The following is a 12278-nucleotide window of genomic DNA, read 5'->3' on the forward strand; positions in this document are numbered from 1 at the left end:
AAAAAGTACCTTGAGAAAGACTAATAGTTTATCCATTTTGTTTATCTTCAAAGAACCAGCTCTTTGTTTCATTGATCTTTTCTATTGATTTGTTTTAGCCTCTATTTCATTTATTTCTATTCTGATATTTATTGTTTCCTTCCTTCTGCTAATTTTGGGCTTGTTCTTTTTCTAGCTCCTTTAGATGTAAGGTTAGACTGAGATTTTTCTTGTTGTTTTGAGGTGTGCCTGTATCACCATCAGTTTTCCTCTTAGTACTGCTTTCTCTGAGTGCCATGGATTTTGGGCCAGTGTCTGTGTGTGTGTGTGTGTGTGTGTGTGTGTGTGTGTGTGTGTGTGTTTAAGTTTATTTATTTTGAGAGACAGAGCACAAGTGGGGGAGGGGCAGAGAGAGAGGGAGACAGAGAATCCCAAACAGGCTCCACACTGAACTCACAAAACTGAGATCATGACCCGAGCTGAAACCGAGTCGCATGCTCAATTGACTGAGCCACCCAGGTGCCCCTGGGACATTGTGTTTTTCATTTTCATCTGTCTCCACATATTTTTTTTTTATTTCTTTGTTGACCTATTGGTTGTTTATTAGCATGTTGTTTAGCCTCAATGTGTTTGGTTTTTCTAGTTTTTTTTTCCCTTGTAATTGATTTCTGGTTTCATATTGTTATGGTCAGAAAAGATGCATGATATAGTTTCAGTGTTTTCAAATTTATTGGGACCTTATTTTGTGTTCTACCATGATCTATGCTAGAACATGTTCCATATACACTTGAAAAGACTATGTATTCTGCTGTTTTTTTTTGTATGGAATATTCTGTATATATCTGTTATGTCCATCAGGTCTAATGTGTTTATTCAAAGATACTGTTTTCCTTATTGGTTTTAGATGTGGATGATCTATCAATTGATGTAAGTGGGGTATTTAAGTCCCCTACTATTATTGCATTACTGTCAATTTCTCCCTTTATATTGGTTAATATTTTCTTTCTTCAGTCGGAGCTGAAACAGGTGTCAGTTGGAGGTCCTGGAGTATTCTGTGCTGGGGGTGCCCTTGCAAGCTGACTGAAGCTACAGTGGTGTGGGCCTGGATTGTTCTGATGGCTGGGGCTGCAGTGAGCAATGACCAGGGGCATCCTAGAGGAACAGCTGGGGTGGCAGGGCTCACTGAGGTAATAAACTGGCCAGGGCACCTGTACCTTGCTCCCATTCACATTATCAAGATGGAAGGGGAACTTAGGGAAGGGAAACTGTTGCATTTACTACCTCTGTTGGCCTGGAGAGAGTTCTAGGAGCTGCCCTCCAACCCCACCCCCAATCCCGGTTTGGTGGAGTTCTCTGGGCTGGATCTTTTATATACTAGATGGTCTTTTAAATGCTGGCTTCTTTTCTGTGCCTCAGGGCATCCGGGAGTGGCCTGGAGGCCTGGTTGGCTATGGCTCCCAGACCCTGCTTTTATCTGCATTATTAAGGTGCAGGCAGAATATAAACCATTGCACTTGTCCCTCCAACCTGCAGAGAGTTCCAGCAACTCCCCTGCCATTTGGTGGATTTCTAGGGCTGGCTCTTTTATGTACGAGTTGCTCTTTTAACCACAGCTTTTTTGTCTGAGCCTAGGGCAGATGAATCTGCTCCTGGTCTCTCAGTACCGTACCTCCTCATTGCCATTCACAGTGTTGGAGGTGGGGGTTCTCTTCTGTCTTGCCATTCTTTCTTGTCTTTCTATCTTTTGTTGTACAGAAGCTGCTCAGTTAGCTCTCAGTTCTTTTTCAGGAGGAATTGCTATATAAATAGGTGTAGATTTGGTGTGTCCATGGTGGAGGTGAAATCAGGATCTTCCTGTGTCGCTCTCTTGGACCAGCTCTTCCTATTGAGTTTTAAGTGTTCTTTAAGCATTCTTGTACATGTCTTTTATAATAATATATGATTTAAAAATATTTTCTGGCTGTGGGTTGTTTTTTAAGTTTCTTAACAATATATTTTAAAAAACAGATTTTGATGAATTCATAATTAACTTATCAATTTTTAATTGTATGAATTGTGCTTTTGATGTACCTAAAAATATATTTGCCTCACCCACGGTTATAGATATCTCTACTATGTCTTTTTCTAGAAGCCTTATAGTTTTAAGTTTTTCTTATTTAGATTCATTACTCATTTTGAGTTAATTACTGTATATATTATGAGGTATGGAAGAGGCCATTTTTTTGCATATGAATAATTAATTATTCAGCATCAATCCTCGAAAAGATAGTATAGTTTCTCCATTTAATTGCTTTTGCACTTTTGTCAAAAATTATTTGACCTTACATGTATGAGTCTATTTTCGTTCTATCCTTTTGTGAGTAACACACTGCCTTGATTACTATAGCTTTATAAAAACCATTTAAATCAAGTTATATAAGTTCTCCAAAAGTGTTGTTCTTTTTAAAAATTGTTTTGGTTATTCTAGTTTTTGCCTTTCTTCATAAGTATTAGATTCAGCTTCTCAGTTGCTATGAAATATTTTGCTGGAATGTTGATTGGAACTATATAGAATATGTCCGGTAGTTTAGGGAGAACTGACAGCTTAATAATACTAAGTCTTCCAATCAATGAACTGGGTATATCCTCCCATTTACTTAGGTCTTCTTTAATTTCTTTCATCAGTGTTCTGTATAGTTCTATCAGTATACAGATCTATCAGTATTCCATTAGTATACAGACATTTCTCACATTGTGTTAGCGTTATATCATAGTATTTCATGTCCTTAGTGCTATTTTTTATTCTTTTTTGAACACAGGTTGAAAAAATTTAATTTACCTGTTTAAAAATTTTTTATTCAAATATATTTGAATGTTATGTAACATTGTAAATATAAGGTATACAACATGTTAATAAATGCATTTATATATTATAATATGATTGCCACTAGTGGAAGGCAGCTATGCTCACCACTATACCACCAACGCTGCACAGCCCTGATTGCCACTAGTGGTAATAAGCACATCTATCATATTATGTAATGATCATTTCTTTTTAGTGGTTGAAATAATGAAGTTCTAGGCTCTTAGCAAATTTAAAGATTATAATACAACATTGTTATTTATATCTACTATACTGTATTTTCGATCTCTAGGTATTATTGATGACTCATTGCATGTTTGTACCCTTAAATAACATTAGCACTACTGTAAATGTTTCATTTTACTCTAGTTTCAAATATTTTATTGCTAGGTTATAAAAATCAGTTTGACTTTTATACATTGACTTTGAAACATGAAAACTTATTGAATACACTTATTTCTAGTAGCTTTTTTGTATACTGTGGGATTTCCTAGGTAGACAGTCACATCATCTATAAACAGAGAAAACTGTATTTCTTCTTTTCCAATCCATATACCTTTTATTTTATTTTCTTGCCTTATTGAACAGGCTAGGACTTCTAGTATGATGCTGAATACTGGTGGTGAGAGCAAACCTCCTTGCCTTTTCACAATCTATTGGTAGCACTATCTTGGATTAAGAAAGAGTATAAACAATACTTAAGACATTGGGGAAAATAAGCCAAAGTTGCATGTTAAGTGTAAATACTTGTACACAAGTGCTGGAATGGTTAGGTATGAAAATATCAGAGATACAGAACAGAGGCAGCAGTAGGGAGAAAGTGCAATGTGAAGTGAAGAAAGAGCAGTTGAAACTGAGGGAAGTTTCAAACTGATGACTGAAACAAGTTTCTTTATATACATCTTGGAATGTTTTTTTCCTGGTAGGGGCTATAAAGACGACAGAATATATTTGAAGCATCTATACCTTAAGTGGTTGAGAGTATGGTTGTAGATTCAGATTGCCTAAATTCATATCCTTTAGTAGCACTTATTAATGGTGCTACCTTGAGAAAGTTATTTATACTTCTCATCTGATGTTTGATTTGTTCAATAGAGGTGAAAATAATATTTATTTCACTGGCTTGACTTGAGAATTAAATGGAATAATTTATGAAAAACCTCTGGGAATAGTGCTATTATAGGACAGTTTATATGGGCCTTCACTCAAAGCAGAAATAATAATGTTAAGTTCTAGAACAATAAAGTCATTCCAATGAGAAACTGGTAAGCTTTTCTATATGAGAATGAAAATGTTTAATCCATATTAGTGTTCAACTATTAAAACTTTTTCATTGTCACTCAGCAAAATGCTTTTGATCAAAATTGTTTTATCAAAAGCAATCCTAACCAAATGTGATGAGAACAGTAAAGGCATTAAAAACTTGGATCCACTGAACATATTTTAGAAATATAACATGCTTAATGTCATAAGAATGTCTTCCAAATTTGAAACAATAAGGATGTATGGAGAGATTGTACCTCAGTTTGCTTCAGACTAGGATTTTATGGACTACAGACAAATTATTAGCAGGAAATCTCACCTCTGAATTATTTGTCAAAATTAATTATAAATGTGCACTTATTTATTTAGCTATAGAAATTATCCAGATTATGTGGGGGCAACAGTTCCTGGAAAGATGTGTGTTACCCATTTTTCGGCTGGAATTGCTATGGTATGTAATTATTTTATCTTACTATTTAAAAAATATTTATACATTTAAAAATCATTCAGGGTGCCTGGGTGGCTCAGTTGGTTGAGCATCCGACTTCAGTTCAGATCATGGTCTCATGGTTTGTGAGTTTGAACCCTGTATCCAGCTCTGTGCTGATAGCTCAGAGTCTAGAGCCTGCTTCAGACTCTGTGTCTCCCTCTTTCTCTTTGCCTCTCCCCCACATGCACTCTGTCTCTCTCTCAAAATAGACATTAAAAATAGCATTCAACATTATAGCAAAGATTTTATACAGTTTAGTTTTATATTTGCATTTAGAGATTACACTTACTTTCTATTACTGTTAAAAGTTTGAAGTGTGTAGATGAAAGAGTATTTTGTAGAATAACATCTTGTTGCAATTATTTTGGAAGTTGAAGTAGAATAAAAATATCATCAATACACGTGCATTCCTTATTATATAGAACAGTGCCTCATGAGAAATTACCTTTAAAAAACTTTTATAACCCAAATAGATTTTTGCTTATAGACAGAAAATTAGACAAATAGTCTTCCTAATAAAATAGCTTCAAAACAAAAGCAAATGAGGGGTACCTGAGTGGCTCAGTTGGTTAATTAAGTGTCCACCTCTTGATTTAGGCTCAGGTCATGATCTCATGGTTCATGAGTGAGCCCCGTGTCAGGCTTGGTGCTGACAGTGTGGATGGAGCCTGTTTGGGATTGTCTCTCTCCCTCTCTCTCTGCTCCTCCCCACTCTCGCTCTTTCTGTCTTTCAAAATGAATAAACTTAAAAAAAAAAGAATCTACCTTGTCTTAAAAAAATGAAAACAAATGATTAAACAAAAAGTATGATAAAAATTCTTTAAAATGTTTCAAACCTCCAAAAGTGTATAAAATAAATTTTTATGTCTATTTTAAATATTTATAGTTTTTGTAAATATTTTATATATAGAAAAATAAATTATTGATACAATTAGATGCGTTGTTGAAAGGTGAAGTAATTTGTTGAGCAATTTTCCCATCCTATTAATTTTTTTAAAAAACAAATTTAAGTACTAAAAATTTTTTTAAGTTTATTTATTTTGAGAGAGAGCATAAGAAGTGGGGAGAAGCAGAGAGAGAGACAGATATACACACAAAGCTCCAGGCTCTGCACTGTCAGCACAGAGCCCAACGCAGGGCTTGAACCCATGAACTGTGAGATCATGACCTGAGCTGAAGTCAGACAGTTAACTGACTGAGCCACCCAGGTGCCCCTAAATTTATTATTTAAAGTAAATATGCTCTTACCCTTATTTTGATTTATAAACTTAAGGCAATGTTGGTAATATTATCTTTGATATATTTAGTCCACTCTCTTTGTCATGTATATATTCTTACATATTCATTATTTTAACAGTATATATTTATTAAAATGTATTACTACATGCTATATTTATACATATATAGTATATATATTTGTAAATATATTTATATATAGCACATATATATTTACGTATAATATATGTTTATTTATAACATATAGTGTATATATATTTATAAATATATTTATATATTATATATAGTATATATGGTATGTATTTATATATAGCATATAAAATACAGAACAGACTTGTATATAGTATGCATATATTTATTATATATTTATATATAGTATATAATTTGTTATATAAGATAAGATATATTATTAATGTATGTTACTATGTAATATACCATATATTATAAAAATATATAAAAATATTTTAATAATTATACATCATTACACATTATATGCCTATATATGCTTTATAGTTATACATATGTAATATATACATAATACATATTATTACATGACATTTTAGTAATATTTGTTTCTATTATTCATATCTTATTATTTATATTATATTGACTTACCTTAGACAATGTCCATTGATTACTTGCTATGAAAAATAAGAGATTAAAATAGTTCAACACTTATGTCCATTGTCAAGATTTATAAAATTTATAATTTATTCTATAAAACTTTTATACTTTGTATACAGGTTAATTTAAAGATTAAATTAATAAATAGTATAATATTGTGAAAATGTAAATTATTAACTCTTGGATAAATAAATATATTGTTATGCTAGTAAAGCTTTAAGAGAACCTTTTAGGCATTAGGGTCTAATGGAGATGCTTAATTTTTTTCCTCACTTCTTTACCTTCTATGGGTGAAACCAACTGCCATAGAAAATTGAATCTCATCTTCCTTTTCCTAGAATCCTTTCCTATTTTTTTCTAATAACTGCTGAGTTTTTGTTTGTTTGCCTGCTTTTAGTTTCCAGTTTATTTTATTTTTTAATGTATTGTTATTTTTTATATGAATTGGGTATGATACATTGAGTTCAAGGTAAAGGAAAGTTTATGTCTTCAGATGACTGAGTATGGGCTACTTCAGAATTCATTTGTAGATATGATTTTTGCTTCAAGGTCACTTCCTTTCTCTGGCCGCGTAGGGCCTATATGCTAAGTGTATTAGGGGTTAAATTATTTAAAAAATTATTCTTTGCATTCCTTTAATTATAAGCAATCATTTTCTTTTGTTTTTGACTAGATCCTTTGCCCAGTGTTCTGGGTTCAGTACTTTTTAGGCAGGAGGACCCTCCTCCAAGAAACTGATTGCTTGCTCCCACCCATAGGGAACTCTCAGCTATGACTGCCCATCTCTCACCTGTAGCTTTTCTGTTTGCTTTTGGGGCAGTGGAGACATGAGATAAGTGTGGTCTCTCTGGTCTAGATTTATCTTTATTTTTTTGGAAAGCTAGGAGGAATATTTTAGAACTCCTTTATATTCAATGTAAAGATGCAGGATGAGAATATAAGAATCTAAAATATTTTTATCTTTTCATGTAGGTCTTTTAAAAAATTTTTATTTCTATGTAGTTAACATACAGTGTTATATTCATTTCAGGTATACTGTTACTCAGTGCTCATCAAGATAAGTGTACTGTTAATCACCTTCACTTGTTTCATCCATTCCCCCACCTACTTCCCCTCTGGTAACCATCAGTTTGTTCTTTATAGTTAAAAGTTTCGTTTTAGGTTTGCTTCTTTTCCTCTCTTATTTGCTTTGTTTCTTAAATTCCCCACATGAGTGAAATCACATAGTATTTGTCTTTCTCTAATTTATTTTACTTAGCATTATTCTCTCTAGATCCATCCATGTTGTTCCAAATAGTATGATTTCATTCTTTTTTAAAAGTTTTTAAATTCCAGTTAGTTAACAATACAGTATAGTATTAGCTTTGGGCGTACAATTTAATGATTCAATATTTTCATACAACATGTGGTGTTCATCATAAGTACACTCCTTAATCCCCTTATTTAACTCATCTGCTACCCACATCCCCTCTGATAACCATCAGTTTGTTCTCTATATTTAAGAGTCTGTTTCTTGGTTTGCCTCTCCTCTCCCTCTCTCTCTCTCTCTCTCATTCATTCCCCTATGCTCTTTTGTTTCTTTTACTTGTGAATTTTTTTCCTTTTGTAATTTTCTTCTAATTATTATCTTTTCTTTTTTACTTAAATCCCTTTAACATATCTTGGGAGGTCAGTTTAGTGGTGATGAATTCCTTTAACTTTTGTTTGTCTGAGAAACTCTCCCTCTTTGAATTCTGAATGATAACCTTGTCAGGGAGGGTATTATTGTTTGTAGTTTTCTCCTTTTAGCACTTTGAATATATCATGCAACTCCCTTCTGGCCTCTAAAGTTTCTGCTGAAAAATCAGCTGATAGCATTATGGAGGGTTTTTTTGTATGTAAAATAGTTGTTTTCCTCTTGGTACTTTCAAGATTCTGTCTCTATCTTTGTCATTTTAATTATTTAATTACTATGTGTTGTGGTGTGTACTTCCTATGGTTTATTTTATTTGTGGCTGTCTATGCTTTCTGGATAGAGATGTCTGTCTCTTTCCCAAGGTTAGTGAAGTTTGCAGGTATTATTTCTTCAAATAATTTTCTGGTCTTTTCTCTCTCTTTTTTCCTTTTGGGATCCCTGTAATGAGAGTATTAGTATGCTTGATGTTGTACTAGAGATCTCTTAACATATCTTCATTGTTTTTTATTTCTTTACTTTTTTGCTGTTCAGCTTGGGTATTTTCCATTACCCTGTCTTCCCAGTCATTAATTCATCTTCTGCATTTTCTGATCTGCTGTTCATTCTCTGTGATGTATTTTTCATTTCAGTTATTCTATTCTTCAAGTCTGATTGTTTTTTAAAAATTATTTTCTTTCTCTTTGTTGAAGTTCTCACTGAGTTCATCGTCTCTTCTTTCTAGTCTAGTAAGTCTGTTTTTGACCATTACTTTGAACTTTTTATCAGATTGGTTGCTTATCTCTGATTTGTTTAGCTCTTTTTCTGAGGTTTTGTCTTATTCTTCAGTTTGGAGTGTATTCCTCTGTTGCCTCATTTTCTTTGTCTTTCTGTGTTTGTTTCTATGATTTAGGTAGAACAGCTACTTCTCTTAGACTTGGAGTGTGGTCTTAATTTAAGTTGACATGTGCCCCAAGTTCCCTGGCTGAAAGGTGCCATTGGTTTTGCTCTGTGGACAATCAGCCATGCTTACCATACTCTCCACTTGCACATTGCTGGGCTATGTAACTTCCAGTTGTTATGACCTGGCTTCTGGTCAGGTGGGGCAAGAAGCTACACTTGGCATTGGGTAGGGTTATGACTCAGCCTCCTTGCCTGGGTGGGGGTGTGAGGTAGACAGGCTCCAGTAGTGGCAAGGCTTTTTGATGACCTGAATAAGGAAGACTCGCTGTTCATTGCATTCCCTGGTGGGACTGCATCACTATCTTAGCTACACAGATGGGCAAAACTGCTGGTTGAGGCTACTTCTTGGGTGCTGTGGGTAGGAATGTGGTCTTAAGATCTGATTGCTAGTTGTTGCAAGCCCCTCCACCCTTCTCTGTCACAGATTTCCCATGATTGAGTCACGTAGCATCCTTTGTGCTCCTTGTCAGGGAAGACTAGACTGGGGACTCCCAAGAAGTCACCTAAATTGCTGGGGAAGCTAGATGTCTACCCTGGGCTTTCATTTCCCACTTGAGGTACTGTAGACTCTGGGGAGACCTCCTAGTATGGCACTGCACCAGCCTTGGGAAGAGGCAAGGTAGTCAGTGTGTAGCTGCTCTTACCCTTCTAATGTGGTCTGTCTTGGTTTCTGCAGTTCAGGGAGCGCTTCAGGCTCACCTCCATGTTCTAGGATCTTCTTGGTGGATTCTTGTCCAGGAATAGTTGTTAGTTGTTCTTGTGAGGGGTAGTAAAATTGAGAATGACCTATCACACCATCTTGATAACATCACTAATGTTGTGATTTAATTCTTAACATGGACCTGAAGGCAATGAGGGTTGGTGAGACAAATGTCCTAGGTATTATCATCAAAACTGTGTGTGTTTGTTTTTTTTTAAAGAATTTTTTTAACGTTTTATTTATTTTTGAGACAGAGAGAGACAGTACATGAACGGGGGAGGGGCAGAGAGAGAGGGAGACACAGGATCTGAAACAGGCTCCCGGCTCTGAGCAGTCAGCACAGAGCCTGACCCGGGGCTTGAACTCACGGACCGTGAGATCGTGACCTGAGCCGAAGTCGGACGCTTAACCAACTGAGCCACCCAGGTGCCCCTGTTTGTTTTTTTTTTTTTTAATTTGGGGGCTCTCTCATATTGTTTAGAGGGAGGCTTCCTATGTTGGAAAGTGAAATCCAAGTATATTTGTCCATGTCATCCAATTGTTCCCTTCCCAAGTTTCAGATTCTAGCTTCTTCCCCATCAAGCCTGGTAGATTTGAGAATTAAATTAATTCTGCAGCCTTTCAGCCCTTATCCTTAGGCTTTACATATGGTGTTACTCAGCCATGTCAATCCAACAACTACAGGATATGAAGAGTTACTACAGTGCTGGTACAGGAGCTTACTGATTGCCTATTTGCATTCTCTGTTGCTCGTTCACAGCTTTCTCTTTATATTTTTCATAGTGTGCATCCTCTAGTGCTGTCAAAAATCCAGTTGAACCCAAAGTTTTTACTAGAGCTTATCATTATAGCAATGAAGTGCCCTGATCTTCCTCACAACTTGTCCTCACCTATACCTTATCCTATGCCATATTTGGTAATAACTGGACAAATCATAATGTTATTGCATATCATGAATTATCAGTGTCACATTTCTCTTTAGCAAGGAAGTTATCCCTGCGCTTTGTTAAATATGTGAGCAGCATAATCCAGGAATGCTATCTTGAGAGTCTTTCTGTGGTTTCCCCTGATATGAGTTACTGAGTCATGGAGAATCCTGACAGGAAGCTGATAGCACACTTAAACTGAGTAATTTGGTTACATGGCCACTTTGTGAGCTGGGAAGCAGAATGAATACAAAAGCTGTCATAAGAAATTAGCTAAATTGAAGATCATGACCCATATAGCCAAAAATATAATGAAAAACAGCCCTTTTATATAGTTATGGTAGCTACTTAAGAATTATATTAGGTATTCAATTGTTAAATCATGATAAAGCTTGGCATAGTCTCAGTTTGCTTATATCTCAGTAAAATTTCATAAGAAGAACTTAAGCTTCTCACCTGTTCAAGGAACTGTATTTTCTATTCTTAAGTATTTGATAAAATAATAAGTATATTCAAAATTAGAAAATTATTACTTTTTATCACCTTTCAGTGACTTGTCTTTCATTTGAATGTTTGTTTTTGCTAATGTAGTACCCCAAGGAGGTAACTCTGGAGGCATTTTCCATTATTGTTACACAGATGCTCGGACTGAGTCTGGGAATATCATATGATGACACAAAGAAATGTCATTGTACAGGAGCTATCTGTATAATGAATCCAGAAGCTATGTAAGTTTATTTAAAAGTAAGAATATGTTTATTTTGTTTTAAATATTTCAAGTACAAAAATTTAATGTTTACTTATAGCACAAATTAGCCATAAATGGACCAAGTACTATAAAATATAAACATGAAATTTTAAGTGTAAGAGAGTTGGAAGGAGGTGTACCATTAAGAATAGTCAAGGATAACAAATTCAATTGGAAAGAAAAATTAGCAAGGGAGTGATATTTAGACTATGTATTTTATGAAATGACATGTTTAAAAATATGTCAGAATAGGGTGGCAGAATGGATAAAAAACTAAGACCCATCTGTATGCTGCCTACAACAGTCTCAGACAGAAAAGCACACAGACTGAAAGTGAAGGTTTGGAGAGAGCTTTTACATGCAAATGGAAACAAATAAAATCTGGGGTAGCAATAGCTATATTAGACAAAATAGACTTTAAAACAAAGACTGTAATAAGAGACAAAGAAGGAAATTACATAATGTCAAAGAGATCTATCCATTAAGAGGACATAACAGTTGTAAATATCTATGCACCTAACATAGAAGCACCTAAATAGTTAAAGCAATTATTAACAAACATACAGAGAGAAATTGCCAGTAATCAATATAATCAATCAATAAAATCAATAAAGAAACAGTGTTTTTTTGTATGTATTTTTAAAATTATTTTATTTGTAGTTTACATATAATTTTATATTAGTTTCACATATACAACTTAGTTTTTTGACAAGTTAATATATTATGCTGTGCTCGACACAAGTGTCTATTCTGTTTCATTGATCTAGGTGTCTGTTTTTGTGCCAGTGCCATACTCTTTTGATCACTACAGGTTTGTAATATAACTTGAAGTCTGGAATTGATATACCTCCTGTTT

At 34.4% G+C, this 12278-nt stretch overlaps 1 protein-coding gene across 6 annotated transcripts in view; it reads left to right on the forward strand.

Moving 5' to 3' along the window:
• ADAM32 (ADAM metallopeptidase domain 32) overlaps positions 1-12278 on the forward strand; it is a 174394-nt gene that overhangs the window by 49543 nt on the left and 112573 nt on the right. For all 6 annotated transcript variants that reach the window (XR_009615993.3, XM_078445534.2, XM_060653507.3 and 3 more), the window contains 2 exons: positions 4454-4535; positions 11266-11402. Coding sequence is in view for 5 of the 6 variants with exons in the window: in XM_078445534.2 (XP_078301660.1) it covers positions 4454-4535; positions 11266-11402 (219 nt within the window). In the remaining variant the exon portion in view is untranslated. The remainder of the gene's footprint in view (positions 1-4453; positions 4536-11265; positions 11403-12278) is intronic.

Source organism: Panthera onca, chromosome B1, assembly GCF_046562875.1.
Source record: "Panthera onca isolate mPanOnc1 chromosome B1, mPanOnc1 haplotype 2, whole genome shotgun sequence".
In the NCBI taxonomy this organism is placed as follows: Eukaryota; Metazoa; Chordata; class Mammalia; order Carnivora; family Felidae; genus Panthera; species Panthera onca.